The 21,416-nt window shown below is 47.5% G+C and overlaps 1 protein-coding gene across 2 annotated transcripts in view; it reads right to left on the bottom strand.

Annotated features, from left to right (window-relative positions):
• Positions 1-21,416, bottom strand: part of RTN4IP1 (reticulon 4 interacting protein 1) — a 485,006-nt gene that overhangs the window by 143,214 nt on the left and 320,376 nt on the right. For both annotated transcript variants that reach the window (XM_069606575.1, XM_069606576.1), the window contains one exon: positions 9,740-9,923. In XM_069606575.1, the coding sequence (XP_069462676.1) occupies positions 9,740-9,923 (184 nt within the window). The remainder of the gene's footprint in view (positions 1-9,739; positions 9,924-21,416) is intronic.

The raw sequence follows: 21,416 nt of genomic DNA, 5'->3' as shown, positions 1-21,416 counted from the left end.
CCACATTCTGCACCCTGCACCAGTTGCAGAACTTCCTCCAACGGCAACGGTACAGGGATTTCGTAGCGGGCCTTCTGGCCGAAAGCAACACCTCCATCACGTCTTCAGGGAGGTCCCAATCCTTATACCTCAGCCTTTCAGATACCAAGCATGAAGGCTGAGAGACTTGACCTCTGGATGGAGAACTCGACCCCCCTCCTGTGAGAGCAGATCATCTCGGTAGGGAAGACGACGTGGAGGGCAGATGGACATATCTAGAAGGTCCGGGTACCACGCTCTCCTGGCCCATGCCGGAGCAATGAGGATCATCCGGGAACCGAACCTCCGTAAGACTTGCGGAATGACGGGGACTGGAGGGAACGCGTACAGCAGTGGGAAGGACCACTCCACTACGAACGCGTCCCCTAAGGCTCCTCTTGGAGGAAATTCCCACAACCAGAATTTGTCACATTTCCGGTTGACACTGGTGGCGAAGAGATCCACTTGCAGAGTTCCCCAAAGGGCGAAGATCTCCAACAGAACTTCCTGAGCGAGCTCCCACTCGTAAGAGACCGTGCTCTGCCTGCTCAGAGCGTCCGCCGCCGCGTTTTCGTCTCCGGCCAGATCAACTGCCGAGATCGAAATTTCCTGCTGGATGGCCCAGAACCAGAGCTGCATCGCCTCCCTGAACAATGGGAGTGACCCTGTCCCCCCCTCCTTTTGTTGTGGTAGTGCATGGCAACTGTATTGTCCGTCATAATCAGGACAGTCCTCCCTCGCACAGACGGCAGAAAAGCCTGCAGGGCTAACAGATTGATGTGGAGTCTGGACTCCGACAGAGACCAACGGCCGCTGACCATCAACTCGTTGGCATGAGTTCCCCACCCCGTGAGGGATGCGTCTGTCACTATCGTCACCTCTGGCCACGGTTGCCAAAATGGAGCCCCCTTCAACAGATTTCCTTCGACGGCCCACCACAGAAGGTCCTGGGCGACCGAGGGCAGAATCTGAACGGGATCCGACATCCTGCCAGAGAACTGCGACCACTGCATCTTGAGAGCCCACTGCAGAGATCTCATCCGCAGCCTGGCCTCTGGCACCAGGAAAATGCAGGGTGCCATGAGGCTGAGCAACCTCAAGAACTGGAATGCCGGGAGACTCTGGGCATGTTGAAACTTGTTTACCATCTGCAGAATGTAATGAGCCCTCCCCTGGGGAGGCGAACACAGCCTCAGTGACGTGTCGAGCACTGCTCCGATGTACTGGAGCCGCTGGGTAGGAGTCACACAAGACTTCTTTAAGTTGAGGGAGAAGCCCAGCTTTAAGTTGAGGGAGAAGTCCAGCTTGTGAAGGGAGTGGCAGGTGACGTACAGATGATCCAGGACTTTCTCTGAAGAGCGCGCCCTGATCAACCAATCGTCCAGGTAAGGGTAGACGTGAATCCCCCCTTTCCTGAGATGCGCTGCCACCACCACCATCAGCTTGGTGAAGACCCTCGGGCAGAGGTCAATCCGAACGGCAGGACCCGAAACTGAAAATGCAAGTCGCCAACCACGAACCTCAGGTACTTCTTGTGCTTGGGATGAAACGGCACATGAAAGTAAGCATCCTTGAGGTCAAGAGACACCAACCAATCCTGAAGCTGAAGGGCCTGGAGGACTTGAGAAAGAGTAACCATCTTGAACTTGTCCTTCGTGAGGAGTTTGTTCAAACCGCGCAAGTCATTGATGGGTCTCAATCCCCCGTCTTTCTTGGAAATCAAAAAATAAGGGGAATACCATCCCTTGTTCCTCTCCGCTACAGGCACCAGTTCCATGGCACCTTTCTCCAACAGGGATAGGATTTCCTGCGCAAGGAGCGGATCCAGACGCTTCAAAGAGCTTCTGCGGTGGATTGTCCTGAGGCCTCTGCCGGAAAGGAAGACAGTAGCCGTGGGCTATGATCTCCAGAACCCACACATCTAAAGTAATGGCACGCCATTCTACAAGATGCTGCACCAGTCTTCCCCCAACCGCCGAACCATGGGACATGGCCTCATGACTGAAATGACGCAGCTGTGGCAGTGCCTGAGGGCAAAGAGGCAACTGCCTGAGCGGCTTTGGCACCTCGAGTACCTTGTTTTCCACCTCTGGTACTCCTATGTTGGCCCCTTTGACTGGCAGCTCCTCTCGATCTAACAAAGGAAGAGTAGTATCGAAAGGAACCTCCCCTCCATTGCTGTCCCCTAGGACAAAAAGGCGGAGGTTGACGTACTGCAGCGATCAAGGACTTCACTGCAGCTTTGGAGGTCTGCAACCTCTCAAGGCTCTCGTCAGCCTTGCTGCCAAAAATATGGACAGTATCAAAGGGCATGTTGAGAAGCCGGGACTGTACATCAGGAGCAAACCCCGACTTCCGCAACCACGCAAACCTGCGTATCACGGTGCTCGCCGCCGTGGACCGGCTGACACAGTCTGCCACGTCCAGACCCGACTGAACGGATTCACACATTAGATCCTTGCCATCTTGAACGAGGGCTAGAAAACTATCCCGTTCCCCCCCCTTTGGGAATATGTTCAGCCGCCAAAGATGCACAATTCCACAGAGTGTGAGTGAATCTTGCCAAGGTACAAACGGAGTTGGCTGCCTTTAAAGCCATACCCCCAGATGAAAATACTTTCTTCGCCCAACCATCAAAGTGCTTGTCGTCCCTATCAGGAGGAATGGTAGGATACGAAGCTTACTTCGCTGGGGCCGTAACCCCCTGCACCACCAATCTCTCCGGAGTGGGGTGCGTAGACAAGTAGCAGGGGTCACCACTGGCTGGACGGTATTTTTTCGGAAGCGACTTATTCACTGCCAGCAGACTCTCCGGAGCAGTCCAAGCCACTGCCACCCTTCTTTGTAAGGCCATATGAAACGGCAATACCGGGTCAGTGGGTGGACCTTGGTCCAGGATGTCTGTCAGATCATCCTGCAGAAAATCCACAGGTGGAACAGACCACCCCAAGTACTCAGTCACCCTCGACATGAGACGCCTGTACGAGGACTCGGAATGCGTACCAGGCTCAGGCCTGCCAAACTCAACCTCCGGAGAGGTGTCCAGACCACTGGCGTCATGTAAGGGCTGACCAGGTCTTCCATTTGGCTGTGACCAGACAACAGGTCATCAGGAACCTCAGGAGGCACCACCCCTCCTCATCCGACCCTTCTTCCATCTCTGAAATGTAGTCCAATGGCTGGAATAAATCAAGCCTGGGGGGGATGACCAGAGAAGGGCTCAAAGACAGGCCTCACCGACTCACTGAGGACCTTCCTCAGAGTTTCCACAGCCCTCCGGGGCACCTCAGTATATTTTCCTCAAAAGGCGTTGAGGGCACTGATGGAATTGGCGTTGACGACTTCAACAACGGCTTTCAGGCCGGAGCCCCGAGCGTGTCCTTTAACGGCCTCAGCGCCGATGGAGTTGACGACTTCCTTGGAGCCGGAGCCTCGAGAGACAGAGTCCCTCGACGGACATGGAGCCGACGGCATTGATGCCTTCTTAGAAGGCCTCACAGGCTCTGCGGTCTTGACGGCGTCGAGGACCGGGACCTGGCACGGCTATGGCGATCAACCTTGTCTGATCGGGACCTCGATGGCTCCCAATAATCGCGCCGACCGCCCGAGCCCGAAGGCGTGCGAGCGGTGGCTCTAGCTCGTTCCTTGCCGGCTTCTCCCGAAGGCGCGGACGGAACAGTCCCCTGCGATTCGAAAATCGCCATCATCTCCTTGCAGAATGCATCCCATTCCGCTGGCGATGAATGCTTGGTGGGAAAGCTACCCGCCGTCTGGCGGAGTCCTCTGACGAGAACGGGGAAGGCGACCGGTGACGGCGCTTCCGAGAATGCCTAGAAGAGGCAGAGGAATGGTGGGAACCACTCTGAGACCGAGACCCTCTGGACTTACGCCGACGCGGAGAGTCGCCCTTTGAGTCGTCGGTCGAAAGTCCAGCAGATTTCAGCTTATGGGTTTTAGATACCCTACCTACCGTTAACTTCTTCTTCCGCTCCCGCAAGGCCTTCGAAGTCAGGGACTGGCAGTCATCGCAGTCGTTGGTGGCGTGGGTTTCGCCGAGGCACCAGAGGCAGATGTCGTGCAGGTCAGTGATGGACATTTTGGAACCGCAGTCCCGACACTTTTTAAAACCCGACTTCGTGGTAGAAGAAGACGAAGACATGATCTCAAACTTTCCCAACGAAGTAGAAGAATCGAGCGCGCCGAGATTCCAAAGCGAACACGTTCGCAGAAAAAACAGAATTGAGGTTACAGGCGTTGTGCGTCCTAGATATAACATCCGGTGACGTTGATGGAGGCCATCGAGGGAGCGTATCGACGTCATTGACACAGGACACATACGCCGAAAAAGTTTTCCGAAGAAGCACAGCTGTGGTAGTTACTGTCAAAGATGTGGAATACGTCAGAGGACACAATCCCCTCGAACCAGTGATACTGAGTAATGGAGTGGTCCGGCGAAAGCCATAGGCTACTGAAAAGTCTCTGTGAAAGGTGAATTGTTTGCTTTTACAGTTCATTCACTTTATTGCTACAAAGTGATCAGAATTAACCCAGAAAGAAAGGGAGAGTAAACAGCTGAACGTTGAACTTTGCGTCAAAGTGGTCCTGCGGAGATCTGTAAAGAAAACCACGCACATTCAAAAGTCTTCGACATCCAAAAGCGGTCCTAGCCTGACTGAGGGAGACCCGAAGTGTAATAAGTTTGGGGAAGGGATCCCTCTTCAAGTATTGTTGAACTTGTGTTGTGAAAGGTTTGAGCCCGACAGAGGGGGGACCAACGGGAACTTTTGTTTTGAAGTGGTCTGAGCCCGACAGAGCGGGACCGTTATGAACTTCGTTGAACGTTGTTTGGAAGACTAGAAAGAGAGACTTTAACGTCCAAGGTCAGGTGGGCCTCCATCCACGCTTTTGAACTGTTCTTGTATTGAAAACCCGAGCCAGAGTGTGTCATCCTGCCTACGGGGGCCGCCTTAATCCGTTGCTGTCTAACGTGGGGAGGAAAGCTGATTCAGTCACATTTATTCTTTATATTTGAACACCGATTTTCCTTTACATACATATCTACTTTATATACTTTTGTACAAGAGATAGGGCAGGCTAAAGGGTTTTGTTAGCATAGGCCCTTTTGATTTGGTAGACTCTACTAGGACTGTTATTCATTATTTGATGTTCGAGAATACTCCTAACCTAGTTTTCGGGCAAAACAGGAGTTTTTCCAAACCCAGAAACTTAATAAAGGTTTTCCAAATTGTACCTTTTGTGTCAATGTCATACTTATGATACCATGCCTCCCCTACACAGGCCACCAAAACATTGCCCTCAATCTGCGCTTAGTTAAGCTTTTTCCTAGATTACCTTTATGCACACACCTGACCAGCTCCCTCCTGAGGGATGTAGGAGGAACCAGTCTCTCCCCTATAGCCAGCCCTCATATGGAACTTCTCAACTCATCCCTAACCTTATAGAAAGGTGAACTGACCTCCCCATGGCGCCACCAACCCTCCGTCCTGGACATTGTTCCCTGAACTCCCTATCACTATCAATGCCATCCAACCCAATCTCTTTGGAAAATGCACCGTCCAAAAGTGTGGACTACCTGAGCAATCCAATCGTTGCCCTCCACTTCTACCTCCAAGGAACTCATCCTAGGGGACTTTGATAAGCAATCAGCAACAGGATGGCAACTCCCCAGAACAGATCTAACCACAAAGGTGATATAATCACCCACATATATGTCTTGAAATAGTTTGAAGCCCAATAGCAAGCCAAACCTCCTCTCTCAATAGTGGAATACCTAGATTCAGTAGCAGTAGGAGCCCAGGATCTGTTCTGACTAAGCACAGCACACAGAGCACGGGCACAATCGTCCACCATAATTGTAGTCTCCATCAGTGGATCAAACCTATAATGTTGGCGCATTCTCCACCTGCTCCTTCCTTTTTCTAAAAACCCTCTCCTCTTTCTCTCCCCATACAAACTCTGCTCTTATTTTCAACAAATCCCTCAGTATGGCACAGTTGGCTGAAAACTTCTCTTCAAACTTGGCATAAAATTCGATCACTCCTAGGAAAGATTTTAGCTCCTCCTTGTTATTAGGTGCCCTCATCTACAAAATGGCATCAACAATTTCTGGGTGAGTTTCTAATCCTGTTCCAGATAGATTGCGGCCTAAAAATGATACATGCTGTACCATAAACTGGCATTTGTCTTTCCTCAAGGTCATTGCAGCCACCTCAAGTCTTCTGAGAAACTCCTTCACTCACATATCATGCTTGAAATCTGTTTTGCCACCCACCACAATATCATATTGAAAGCATCCAGTGCACGGAATGTCCCTCAAAAGATCTTCCATCATTTTCTGAGAGACAGATGATGCAGACGCCAAGCCAAAGGGTAATCTCTCTGAACTGATATGCACCCATGGGCGTGATAAAAGCAGTAAGAGCACTTGATGTGTGGTGTAAATCTACTTAAGTCCAGAGTGGAACAAACTTGGCCACCTCCATTGTGGACAGCATTTCTTTGACTCTAGGTAAAGGGTGTCTGTTGACCAATATATTGCGAATAAGATCTCTTACATCAAAACAAAGCCAAATCCTTCCATCTGTGCACTGGCTAACCACATCAGGCAACAACCATTCACTCCATTCAATGGGTTCAATGACCACCCTGTTCACACAAACCCTTCCAACTCTGATCTCACCTTTTCCCTAAATCCAAACAGCAGATTACTCACTTATGTACACACAGCCTGGCACCCTCCACAATAACCACGCACTTTTACAATACCTTTACGAACACACTGTAAAATGTCCTCCTCACCTCTTCCACACCAATCCTTACTTGAATTTCTGTACCGGGGTGTAATTCCAATCCCAACTTTCCTTGGTGCTTCCATCTCAATAAACAATCCCCCTTTTCAGCAACATACACCTTGGCATGGATATGCCTACTCCCATATGCAACATTACACCATGCACATCCTTGTATATCAATTTTTCCACCACCATATGCTTTAGGTCATATGTCGGATGGATGTAACTTGTGGCTCCTGCCATCCCAAATATCCTCATATTTCTTTTCTGAAATATTGTATGGTGACCCTGAATCTGCCAATGCTTTCACAGGGCATCCAGCCACTACAATTTCCACCTCAGGTGGGCTGTATTCTCCTTCTTCATCATCATCTCCCACCTCCCCCACAATGTGTACAATCTTGTTAGCCCACTCATTCTTTTCTTCCAACACACACTTAACCCTCGTCTCAAAATCAGACTTCGTTTTATTGAATTTGCTAAACTTGGCGAAATGTGGCCCGATCTGCCATACCTCCTGCACTTCCCTCTCATCGTATGGCACTGCTTAGGGTTCAAAGCAGTTTTTTCAAATCCACATCTGGGACAATGTTCTTTTTCGGAAACCCTGCTGGACATTCTGACTGCCGCCTGAACTTTTTAACTGCACATACTTTCTCCTCTCTATTATCACCATCCTTTATTCCCCCACAATCCTTTACCATATTCACACTCTCCTTGTGATTTTTCGCATTCACCTCCTTCAAACATCTACTTGTAAGCTCCATGCCCCTAGCTAATGTTAAAGCTTGTTGTAATGGTGTTTTTTTTTTCGTCTGCCGCTAGCGTTCATGAATTTTGGGATTGGCGGTGTGCATCATTAATTGGTCACGGATGTATTCATCCTCCATCCCCGTGAATTCACACAAAGACAACAATTCTATTAAGTCAGCCATGAATCCTTCCACAGACTCACCAATCCCTTGCTTTCTTGAAAAGAACTTACACCTTTCCAAAACAATATTTACCTGATTAACATACTGAGCCTCCAATTTCCTCATTGCCTTTTCATACAAACCATCACCATCCTCCCTTTGAACATCCGGGAGTTTTTTAATTACTCTTACTGCTTCCGCCCCCATATAACACATGAGAGTAGAACATGCCCTCATATGAAAATCTTACGAATCCAGATGCAATGAAATAAAATTTGAAAAGATGTTTCCAGTCCTTCAATTGTCCTGGTGGTTCCCATGGTGTGGCTAAACATTGTGGGGGCGGGTCTAGATTCTGCATGGTTGATATTGCCAGAATAAAAGGGTAAGGATTCACCCACCCCCTACTCCCGTGTTAATAGACAAGTCCCAAACTATGCAAATTGGGCTTCCACCAGGATGACACTTCCACACTGATTTTTTTTTTTATTGTGTATTCTTAGTTTAATTTATAAAACTTTTAGCACATATATAAAATATATAGATAAAAAACAGCATTAATAAAGCGCATACCTAAAACAATAACATTTGCCATTTGAACACGTAAATGACAACCATATCAAAAAGCATTTTAGAAAAAAAGTGTGTTTTACACACGTACATGACGCAATAACATTTGCTGCTAAAAATATGTAAATTCATTTCCTAAATAGCAAATATACAGCTCGCTGATTAACACTGAAAAAGAAAACTGCACTAGGAGTGCCCGACTGACACTTCCCACCCCTATGTCCTACGCAGTTTGCACATCCACTGCAAACCCCATTGGATGTTGACTGCTGAAAACCATGCAGGAAAAAAACGTTCTATCGAATATTTTCTTGTCAAAATTGTAGATGTCACTTCTGACACTTGCAAACAGTAAAATGCCACCTGAAAAACCGTACGACCCGATTGCGCAAAAACTGTTCTATTATCCTATTAAATCCATAGGAATACACGCTCCTAACCAGCACCTGCAAACATCAGAGTATGCTCATTTGACGACAGCAATGTCTTCTATAGTTCACCTGGATGTGGGAGGTGCAGGCTTTACAGACGTAAATAAATGCAGCAAAAATTCAATTTCAATGATGGTGCGCCTCCGCCATATGCCAACTAGTTTTATACACATAATGATGTGCTCCTGGGCCCCTGCTCCGGCCTGGGCTCCGATTCCCAAACCGCTGCCACACCCACACCGGGTTCCGGATAGTGAGGCCCCCAGCACGCCACATATATGGACCCGGTACGAACTTGTGTTGTACCACGACAGGATAGTCTCTAAACCTGTCAGGGGTGCTGCGCAAGATGCCTCCTCCTGCTGGGGTCCAGGAAGCCCGCCCACCTCCAGCACGTGCTCTGGGCCCCGATCTGAGCCCTGATACATTGCGCAACACACTGGCTTTGGGGGAAACATTGGATCGAAACACCTACACTGTTCCCTAAGTAAGCTTCAGTAGAAAAGGCTGTTGCCTTTACATCATCACCCAAAGCCAGACAGCTTGTAGTTAGTAGGGATGGCCGATCTCTAATACCAGTCTGGAATCGAGGGACGCCTGGGTTAGGGTGGGACTGCCCCTTCGTAGGTTAGAGAGAGACACTGCAATTAGGCCCTTGCTGAATTGAAAAGAAAATCACTTGAACTGTCTCCCACTTTCCCTGAATTATTAAGGCCATCTTTGACATGAATAGGATGTAGATGAAGGTGAGAATTTGAGCATCAACTAGTATTTAAACACCTGTGTACAACACAGTTCTATTGATGTCAGAGGGGTAAAATACAGAGGTGGAAGAATTTGCAGGAAATCCCGCCCCCTACCTTTCCTAGATGTTGGAAGTCTGAGACTGTGCCATGTTTGACACCAATACCGCAACAATTCTTTGAAAAAAGGTATCCAGAGGAAACCCTAATTTGGGGACATATAACAAGGTGCTTTACGACTGAGAATGTACCTTCATGACTTTGCTTCCAACAGTGATCCCCGAGCGTAGCATGCCATCTGCTATTCCGAGTCGGTCTGTGTTAAGCAGGAATGGTGTGACCAAAGTGACATATTTCGCTCCGGACCATGGCTTAAGGTAGTTCAGAATCCAGTTTTCAGTAGACCCGCCAACATTATCCAGAATGAGGTCAAATCTGAAAAAGAAATAAATAGGTTACCAACTGTGAGCTCATTAGCATGCTGCTGTCACATCACATATGTGGGTATATCAGTCAGAATGTATATACTGCATGCAACCTAAAAGTAGAAACAATCATATTTCCGTTCTCTAATTTTGATGTTTCATTTCAAAATATCTTATACAACAAGAATGAACAAGAAAAAACGTGTCATGCCTAACCCCTGCTGACTCTTGTAGAGGAGCAGCTGCATGTCTCTGCAGGAAATCCCGCCCCCTACCTCCTATATGTTGGAAGTCTGAGATTGTGCCATGTTTGACACCAATACTGCAGCAAATCTTTGAAAAAAGGTATCCAGAGGAAACCCTAACAAATGCATCCCAGAAGAAATGACAATCTGAGGGAGGTACTCCCTGAAGTGATATGAAAAGGGGAGAAGCTATTGATGTCACAAGAGACAAGCGTGACGCCCGCCCTGAAAAATACTGGCTGAAGAGAATGCATAGACCTTACAGAACCTGATCACAAGGTTAAGAATCGAGTAAACTTTCGTATGCAGAGAGACGATTGCACGTGTGCAAAGTGCTACAGAAAATCAACCGTTCTAGAATTGTACAGACGCTGAAACGCAAGTAGACTAAGTCATCATAGAAGCTGGCTATATGTATTGAATAAACTGCAGGAAAATTGTGTCACAGAAAGAATAAACTGAAATCATGGAAGAGCCTGGCAAGGCTGTCTGGCCTGGCATCAAAACAGAAGCAGCCAAGGTCGGTTATCTATTATTGAAAGCAGTGAACGTGAGACGGATGAATCATCCCTCATTATGGGGCAAATAAAGAACACCAAGAATGCCACATTTTATCCATTTCAGACATTTAAATGCTGCAGAATAGACCAAATCGTGGTCTCCTGTCACGCGAGCCAAGGATGGAAAGAGTTGAGCTTGGAGTACTAGAACAACGATAGTGAGAGCCTGTACCACCATATATTCTCACAGACAAGGATACTTTGAAAGGCCAAGTTCAAAGACAATCCTCATGGCAGAAGGCAAGGGTGGTGAGAGATATTGGGCTAATTGGTTGGGGAGTTAAAGTCAAGTCCACCTCCTGGCACCTGGGTCTGAGCTTATGTGTTGCTAAATGAACAGAATCAGACATGGCACAATTCTAGAGGCCCATATAACGAAGGGCCTTATAAGTTTGAGAACCAATGATAAACTGTGTACTTAATAGTGTTGGTGATGACATGTTTTAGAGGTAGGCATAAGTTGTCCACCTGACAGTAGGGTAGCCAATCACAATCTTACTCCTTATAGAAAGTATACTTAGATGTTCCCCTTGAACCAATTATAATCGCTTATAGGTTTTTCTTATTTGCTACATAGTATGACGTCACTTCTGACGAGTTGTTAGTTTTAAAGTCAATGTTTAATGAGAAAATTGTCGAGAGCTGAGCGAACGTCCATTGATGTCCGTTGTAACCTCCCTGTTTTAGATCATTGTTAATAAAACAGCAACCTTTGCCATCTTCCTAAATTGATTTGATTATTTGGACCAGAGTTATTATGTGAACCCAACCATACGTTCACTCTGCTTACTTTATTTTCCTTCATTGTGGATACATGGAGAAGTCGTCCCAGCCGATAGAGTATAAAGTACATCTGACTCTGCGTTGCTGCAGTAGGCAGTGTAAGGGTCTAGGAGACTGACAGGGGTCATTTTGTGGGATGTAGGGCCTCATTACGACCCTGGCGCTAAGTGTTTAACGGCACCGTAAAAGGCTGCGGCGCCGTTAAACACTTAGCGCCTTACTACGAGGTCCCTTTGCTGGATCCAACCTCAACGGCTGGTCTACACCAGCTGTTAAAGCAGGGACCCGCAAAGGGACCTTGGTGCTAAGTACGGTACCACAATTTGCGGTACCGTACTTAGCGCCTTCCCCATTCCCATAGAGCCCTATGGGGCGAAAATGGGAATGGGGAAGGGCCATGGTTCAATGGGGAATTACCGCCCCGCCAACCTTGGAATGGGGTGGTAATTCCCCATTGAACCATGGCGGACCGGTTACAACACCGGCGCCAACCATGGTGCTAATAGCGCCATGGTTTAGCGCCAGTGTTGTAATGAGGGCCATAGACTTTTATTGTGTAATTCAGAAACCTCTCTTACCCTACTTCTAAGGGGCTTGCACTGCCTCAACCTAGGAAAACTTTAATGACCTATCAGAATGTCCATCAAAATTAAATGTTCTCTGTCCTCTGTCAGAAACCAACTAATCTAACTCCAACACTATAAACATAAGTCTAACTAAAGTGAAGTTGAGTTTCCATCACCAGGAGAATGACTCCATTCTCTGGGTTTCTTGCTTCATTCTTATGATAGAAGTAACTCATTTCAATGTCCCATCAGAAGGGACCAGGGGAATGACTCCCTTCTCCTGCTCCTTCTATAAAAGTTCTCCACAATGATCTTCAAACACTCTTGCATAAAACTTCGATTAGTCTCTTTAATTACTTCCAGGAAGTAGAAAAGAAGCAGAAAAGCTCACAGCCTTATTTGGCTTCCATTTAACTCTTTGAAGATGGATATCTTTTCCAGGGTTCTCTGTATCTTTCTTGTAGGTCTCTCTACTGATTTCCATATTGCAATGATGGGATTGTTCCCAAAATAGTGGTATTGGGCTGAGCACTGCGACGAGGTCGAGAAATCCAGGAGAACTTTGCTTGAGCACTGGTAACGGGTTATAATTGTTCCTTTATAACGCGCTTAATACCAGCAAGTGGTTTCTAAGTGCAGGATCAGGATTCAAACCTATGTTGCACTTGTGTTGTCTTGCTTCCAAGACAAACTCATTCCCGTGAGCGATCCTTCCTCATCACTGAGGCCACTGCAATGAGGGAGAGGACTCCCGATGCACTCTGCTTGGGCATTGGTATTGGCTGACCACTGCGATGAGGAAGAGAACTCTCAATGCACTTTGCTAGAGCAGTGGTATTGGACTGACCACTGCGACTAGGAGGAGGACTTCCGATGCACTCTGCTTGCGCAGAGGTATTGGGATGACCACTTTGACGAGGGAGATAATTTCAGGGGCGCTCTGAGTTAGGCTTCTTGTGGGGACCCCACCCGCTCTTCCCATCCTTACCTGCAGTACCTCAGGGACCCGGCTGCAGTTCTTCACAGGGTTGTGGGGGCCTCTCCTTCTTGTGCGGCAGACCGGTGGTCTCAGTCTCATTTCTGGACCCGACGGTCTGAGGCCATGCTACCACCAAGCGAGTCGGCTCCCTGCCGGCTCCAGCAATGTTCTGCTCTTCACGCCCCCCTCCTGGAGAAACACTACTGCTTCAGCTGGAGCGTTCCAAGTTTGAACTTCCCGGGCTTCGTTTGCATATTGCTGTCTTCCGCTCGGAGATCATCTTCTTCCTGCATTATTTCTCTTAGCCCTTCTTCTCCTTTTATCTTGTTCTGTTGGGTCCACCCCCGTGAAACACTGCGTAGCACATAGACATAGCTTCTGACAATGACAAGGAAGGAGTTGGTAGTAGTAATGTTTTACGGAACCTGGGGCTTACAGATGATTTCTACCAGAGAGATGTCCTTTTCCCCAGGAGGATAGTCCCTCCCTATGAGGTCGTCCTGCATTTTACCATCCCTAAGAGGAATATAAGGTAGGGGACACACCTCCCTAGTCTCTTAGAAAGTGGCTCCCCCTGGGGAGAAGTGACAAGACCCAGTGAATCATCACAGCAGTCAGGGACCTCTTACAAACAGAGCATGCTTTGATCTCCAAAAATGTATTGCAGCTCTTAAGGAAGGATCAGCCAGTTGTCCGCCCGTATACAATTACGACTGCAAGTGGTTAACTGTACCAGAAAATTGCAGTCAATACCCCTTTTTTCTATAAATAATGAAAACACATTAGTGTGAAATTCCTTTGTATGTATAGGAAATCACTCCAAGGTGAGGGAAAGGTGCAGCACTACCTGTTGAAGTACAAGAGAAGGACATAACGTAAGTCCCCTGAGAGCTACACACCGACTCCCTGCTGCTAACCCTCAAGACTGTCGCCAGATTGCTAAACACTGATGTAGCTTTCTGTAGTGCCATTAAAGCAATTGCTGAAAAGTTCACTGTAAGAACATCAGGGTCGAGTGGTACTCTACCTGCCCTGCTGGATTATGCAGTAGGATTACAGTAGGCACCAACACGTTGTTTGCAGAAACCAAACCTCTGAGTTTCCACCGTCTCAGAACATAGATAGGCACTGACAAGGGAAATTACACCTGAGCATATTTCTTCCTGCTAACGGGGTGTATATAGGTAAATGGGGACCAGAAGGGCACCTCAGATTACGTGAACAGCCATGAATAGACTGCCACCAGTACTGAGCCCTGAAATCCTCACACTATCATGATTGGGGGGCGGTGGCATTTGGGACACCCTGATGTATGGCAATGAAGGAACTGAGGGGCACACCAGAGGAGCACCCTTTTTCTTCTCAATCTAGAGGATACGAATTATGGTGAGCCCCCAATCATTATCCAAGCACAAAAGAAATGCATACAAGGGCACTATGGGGCTGTGGCACCCTCACCCAACTAGACCAAGAATACGAAGGGAGTGCTGTGGAACCCTCCCCACGCTGATAAGAAATACATGAGGATGCTTTGAGTGTTGTAAAACCTTTACTGTCCGTCAATATATACTAATACTGCATCACACCCCTGAGGAGCTTTTATGCTTGTGGACCCTCCTCTGCTGTCGAAGTATACTATTAATCTCTGCTCATGGCAGTACATCTGTTCAGTTATCATTCACAGGTCTCTGGCATCAATGCTTCACCCAGAGCTCTACATGGGCTAATCTACAAGCAGTATCGTGTGGCATCCCCTAGAGGCTGAAAGCCATACAATGCAGCAAAGGTCTGCTGTATGTTGGGGGCGCGGTGGCAATGCGCACCTGTGGGGAGGGAGCCTCGGGACCTTTCACAAGGCAAAATTAGTTATTGTTGGGGAATATTCAGTGCCTTCCTTCCAGAAACCCAACTGCTCCTTTCAGACTCAAGTCTCGCCTCTGAGACCCAGCTGTCAAAATCTGTCATGTCACAGCAGCCACTGCCTCTCCTCCTGCCACTTCCGTTACACAGTCCCTGGACACACTGCCGCCTGAGCTGGGGAATCTGACAACAGTCACAACAAGCTTTCCAATTTTAATCCAGTGTTGTCACGGAAACGTAATCCACTGGCTCCCAGTCCACTGCTCCCAAAGGGAGGAATGAAACACAATAAACAGGCTGTGGCTGGCCCCAATAGAACTATCGGATTACACGTGTGCTTAAAATATGAGATGATATTTATTTATTGATGTTTTGTAAGGCGCCTTATTGTGATAAATGCTTCAAAGCGCACAGCAGGGGAAACAGCGGGAGGGAGCTAACACTGGCTCAGTAGTAGTAGTAGTAGTGGTACAAAGGGGTGAGAGTGTAAAATTGCAGTATAGACAGTACATTTCTATTTACAAATTATACAATCACATCACAGTTAAAGAAGGTACCTCAAGACTTAGGTTGACCACGTACTCAAACTGTTTAGGAGACGGTGATGGAAGGGGGTCCGAAAGAGGATAGGTGCCATGGATGATAGAGTAACTCAACAGAGGCAAGCTACAGTGATGTTTAGGTAATTGGGAAGGCTCTTTTAAACAGCAAGCGCTTCAGATCATACTAGAATCCGCCCTAGATATAATTAAGCAGATCTTTCCTGTAAAATTGGATTCCACTTTTTTGGGGGGGCTCATTCTGAATAATGATTGACATGTATATTGTACTAGTGCTAATGGGAGTACAAAACTGAGACAGAGCAATTATGTTCTAGCATAGGACTATAAATGGCCCAATCACAGATTTAAAAAAAGGCAGTTTTTCATGAGCATATATTCATTTATACCTTCAAATTTACTGTATCGACATATGAATGAAGACGTTTCAAATATAACGATTATTATTGGAAAATTAAGTTTTGCAAGGATGCATAGGAATCTAGACAGTCCCTTACTGAAAGGAACACAAACGTAACTACTTTGAGAAATAGTATTCTAAAATTTTTGTGGTGCCTGTTACAAAGTCATCTGCCTTAAACTGGGAACATCCGGTGGGGGGGCCAGAGGGGCCAGGGACTTCCCTGAGCTATTGGATGCTGCCGGGGGCGGCATTGCGAGGTCCCCCTGGTGACCCTCAATTAGCCCCAGTCATTGGGCACGGGACAGTCACATGCCCCAGAAAGATAGCCCAAAGGGACCCATTACCGAGCCCAAAAAAACATACACCATACCAAGGCAGACTTGGAGAAATACACAGTCTGGATTCCCGAGAAACTATTGTGATCGCTTCAAAAGTATTTTACCAGTGGTCTCAATGTGTATCCAGGTCGGCTCTGGTAGGCTAATGTTGTTGTGCATGGCCAGATTGACAGGATGCTAAGAGGGACCAGCTTTATGAAGCTGTAGTGCATCCGACACACAATCAATTACACATGATCTCAATGCAGAAATCAAGTCAGATTAATGCTGCGGGCCCATTCATCACTTACAGGTACCAATGCTAAAAGGTGACTGTCAACACTACAAGGCTGGCTCAAAGCACAGCGTTTTGGTGTTTGGAAAAGGAGTTGGTAGCAGGCATTTGGAGCGAGTTGCCAGTTTTGGAAGGAGGCTGTGAAAGGAGTCTGGAGAGACAAGAAAGGAGGAGGCTGGACGGGAGAGCAATCTGAAACAAGAGATTAAGTACAGTAAGAAGGGTGTTGGTAGTGAACAAAATAAGTGGTTGGGAGTCATTTGGAGGAGGTTCCGGTATGGAATCAGGATGAAGTTTTGAACGCTAGCAGGAGAAGGTTGGTATACAAAGGCAGGTTTGAGGAGGGATTAGGATACTCGATCTGGAATGGAAGATCAGACTGAGATTGGATTAGAATTCAGGTGAGGTTGGTTCAGAACATCAAGATGAGGTAGGACCATAGTATAAGGAGGAAGTGGAAGAGAGGATTCAAGAGAAAATGCAGAGGGCTTAGCGAGGTGGTAGGTAGCAAAAACAGGAAGGAACGAGAGGGCACGCTTGCCTAAGGCAGGGCATAGGAATGCAACACCAAAGTGAAGGGGTACACATTCAGTGTGGATGAAGGATCAACCATGCAGCGTGGTGTCACAAGGAACAGGACCAGATGAGTAGATTTGTTGTGGAGCATCATGAAATCAGGACCCTAACAGGAGGGAGCGTGACGAATCTGGAGATTTTGTCCCTTCTTTCTTAGTGGGAGCCACCCCCTTTGAGGCTAGTGAGGTATTTGTGAAAATGCAACCTCACTGACAGTGACTCTCCTTCAGGAGACATGGGGAACTCCCCATACCTAAAGTATTATCCGTCTACATGGGGGAAAGAAAAACTGACATCAGATTTACGGGCCTCATTATGACCCTGGTAGTATGGGGTTAATGGCGCCGGCGCCGTTAAACCCACACCGCCTCATTATGAGGTTGGCTCGCGGGACCCGCTCTGGACGCCTGGTTTTACCTGACGTCCTTAGTGGGTCCCGCGAACGGCCCAGGGTGCTAACAACGGGCCCGTCATTAATGGGCCCGTTGTTAGCATGATCCCCATTCCCATTGAGCCCTATGGGGGCTTGAATGGGGATGTACCGGGTCTGGGTTCCCTGAATGGGGAAATACTGGGCCCTCCAAGGTCGGAATGGCCCGGTATTTCCCCATTCAGGGAACCCGGACACGAGTTTGGAGGCAGCCATGCCCTTGTTAAGGGCATGGCTGCCTCCAAAGTCGTAATGAGGCCCTATGTGCTTGACACAAGGCAACACTGACATTATCTCTATGTTTTTGGCTCAAGGTAGTGCTGAACTTCCTACAGGCTTGACAGCTGGTGGTGTACATTCTGCTCCTTTTCCATCTGGGAACGAGAATAAAGGACCAACAATTCTTGAATGGAGGAGAAGAAACCTACATTGAGGCGAATGTTGGCGAGGGGTGGAGCCGAGCAGTACATCGCAGCCGGCTGTAGTGCGGGTGAAAGCGGACGTCCGAGGAGGCAGGCACTGAGAGGCAGAGGCCACGTAAAGAAGACCGTACCTGGGGGCACGACCACGTACAGGATGTGGTCTGTCAGAGCCCTCAGACAGCTGCCAAATCCAGGAACGAAGTGAGGACAGGATCCTCCGCTCTCCACCCAAGAGCTAACCAGCGAGAGAACACAGAGATGAGTGGGATGCAAAAAACCCTACTCTCCAGTACTGAAGGGTGGTACGCCGTGGAGAATGCTACCACCACTGGGGAAACTGACCCTCATTGGAGCAAACCCTGCAACACAGCAGGTACACAGGCTGCCCAAGTTGGAGAGAGGAAAGTAGAGGAGCGAATGAGTGGGGTAGAGGGAAGGGCTACCCTAACCTCATACAAGGGTCACAGGGACCTAGGGGAGAGGGAATATCAAAGAGAAGAAGGGTTGCGGGAGCCTGCAAAACCCAAACTGTATAGACCTTCGGAAGGGTCACAGGGACCCACGAGAGCTATAAAAGCCAAACGGAACAAGGGTTCATCAAAACCCCAGAGTGTTAAGTGAGACATTGGGACCCAAAAGAGCCACAGGGGCCCAATAAGCAAAATAAAGAACAGATACAAGAGGTGCCCGGAGGAACCCAACAGTTGACTAAATCAACGAAAGTGGTGGAGAGGGGTCAGCAAAATATTGGACCTTTTGAGTTTTTAGAAACTTGAGACTTTTTGAGGAAGCTTTATAGACTGCCAAGAACTGGTTCCATGAGGAAAGCTGGTATTAACTAATGACTATTGGATCAAGACCCAGGAGGGATTCCTGGGACACCCGAGAAAGATTGTGGTGAAAACCCTGAAGTGCAGGGCACTCAACAGGACTACTATATTTTGGACCATCGACAAGCACCCTAGTTTATAGTTTTTAAGAAGGGAACTCCCTTTTAGAATAGGGTCAGTGTGGCGGTTCTTTTTATTTAAATAAACATATGTGTAGACTTTGTTCTGTGGTCCGAGTCCTTCCCCTGGCTTGCCACAGGAGGTAAGAGGGTCCTCTTAATCTTGCCTGTGGAAGCTGGGGAAAGCTATCAGTTCTTAAAGTAAAGTAGAAACTCCAGTTGTTCCTGTTGCTGACGAAAACCAGACACACCCCAGTTACCTTCAGCAATCTAGCAGGTGGTTGCATCTCATTTCAATATCACAGTTTACGGAGAAAAAGGACATATAGACTTAGGCTGTGAGAATTTTAGTGACCAGGTCCGGCACCCTCAAAAGTCAAAACTCTTGCTGACCAAAACACTGTGATTTCATTGCATTACAGTGGTGAGATATTTCAGTTTAATTGTGTATTAGAGTCCATAGGAGTAGGGAACGAGAAATGATCATGACAATTCCAAGGAGGACATTTCTATTTGGAACTTTTAAGTATTTTCAGAGGACATTTGTTTGAAACCCCAACAATAACACGGATGAGGGCAGAGGGTAAAAAGGCAGAGATGGGAAGCCACTGGGAAGATCTTTTTTGATGACCTCTCCAAGAGGGTGGATGGGGGTTAAGCATGAAGGATTGGATTCACTTCCTCTTCGTCACAGATGCCTCAAGAACGCAACAACCCTCAGATTAGATTCAAGAGTCTATTTTTAATTTCCAACAGACCTAGTGGCCATCCCTCTCTAACCTAGAGATGGGCGATCCCACCCTCACCCAGACTTCCCTTGCCCCCGAATTGGTGCTACTGATTGGTAACTCCTACTATCTAAACGTTTTTTTAATCTTTCAGTGATTTCCTAAAGGCAAATGTACAATCTAAGATTCATTTACAGCAACTTTCCCCAAGTCATGATTTTAAGGTTGTGCCTCCCAGACAAAGGTCTACACCCTCTCTGGTTCTTCTAAACTCTGATGTTCCCAATATCACTCTGTCACTTTCCCTTCCAACTCCTACTCTCTTCCCTCTGAGACAAATCTAAGGATGTCATCCTTTTTTCCCTCATGGAGTCAGTGACACTAAGAACAAATCCTTCCATAACAGACTCATAAGTTGTAGTCACCCTCCCACTCCCAAAGAAAGAAATGGGACGAGGAAGAAAAGGAGTTACATAGGTGGAAGATCCCTTTCCCAGTACTGTGACAAACACGATCCCCAATGACTCAAAGGGGAGGGAAAAGATCAGTACTGTGACGAGGGAGAAGTGTGGAGGAATGAGGATTACCTGCAAGAACCACATTCAGCAGTCTAGTGCTTTCACAGGTCCTACTGGCCAGAGCCAGTATAAAAGGCAAGACAGACTCAGGAAGTGAGAAGCAGAAGAAGCTGTGAACGAGAGGCTCTGTCAGAGGGAGGGGGAACCTTTACCTGCCGGCAAAGCACTGAAGACTGTGGGGAGACCAGGAGAACCCCTTGTCAAATGACCTGACAGAGAGCCTAACCCTTCCCGGGGGAACCAGGGGAACAACATGCTACGGAGACGCTGCTGCACAAAAGAGAGGGTGGGGGAAGACTGCAGAAGCCCAACACCGAAGCAGAAAGACCCCAAGACCGACCAAAGACTACGAGGAGAGACCCGAAAGGTAAAGGGGTAACCGGGACAGTTGTCAGGGGCTGTAGGGAACAGTAGGATACCCTGACCCAGCTAAACAGGGGAAGAAGGGAAGCACCCTTCCCGAGCCCCCAAGAAAGAAAGCATGGAAGACGGGTCTGGACCAGTGTTCCCTCTAAGCTGCGCGCATGTGCGCTCGCCCAGCTTCCTTCTGGGTGCCGCTCAGAAGATTTCTAGATTTTTAGCAGCGCACACAAACATTTCTCACCTATGCAATAAGATTTAATAATGCAAATGCCACAGTAATTACCTGACATTTGCTTTCACTTAAAATAATTAACTAGTCATGATATTCTGGTCCAGCCCATTTACATTACCCTTCTATGCAAGCGTGACCTTAAAAACCGAATACAGCCACAAGAAGTAAAAACTAATATTAAAAAGTGGCCATGAACAGAAAAATGTAGCTAAGATATGCCTGCACACATTAACCAAATACTGTCCCCTCCCGTCCCATGACTTCTATGTTTTACTCTACCACGCGTTTACTCAGACCTCTAAACTCTACCCCAGAACCGATTTAGATATTACTGGACAACCAGGACCCTTCCTCTCTTGGCTATCCAAAAGGTTACCAGACTTGTACCTACATCTACTTGTTTTAGGTTTATTGTAATTTAAATAACATTCAAGCAACAGACCGTCTATTATTCATGGTGCCTTATCAAAAGTGCCCTTTTGACTACATGCATTCCTGAGATATGTTCTGCATGCTGCAGCACGACTCATCAAAGGACTCTGGAAATTTGACCCTGCCCGTCCTCTAATTGCACACGCACCTGCTGCAAGTCTCTACAAACTGCCCGGCCATTAGCTCCCATTCCCTTTTTCTCTGCATCCCTTATTGCGATTGTAA

The sequence above is a fragment of the Ambystoma mexicanum genome, chromosome 4p, assembly GCF_040938575.1.
Source record: "Ambystoma mexicanum isolate Mex_15411 chromosome 4p, UKY_AmexF1_1, whole genome shotgun sequence".
Classification (NCBI taxonomy): Eukaryota; Metazoa; Chordata; class Amphibia; order Caudata; family Ambystomatidae; genus Ambystoma; species Ambystoma mexicanum.
The sequence above is the reverse complement of the archived record's forward strand: the minus strand, read 5'-3'. Positions and strand labels throughout refer to the sequence as shown.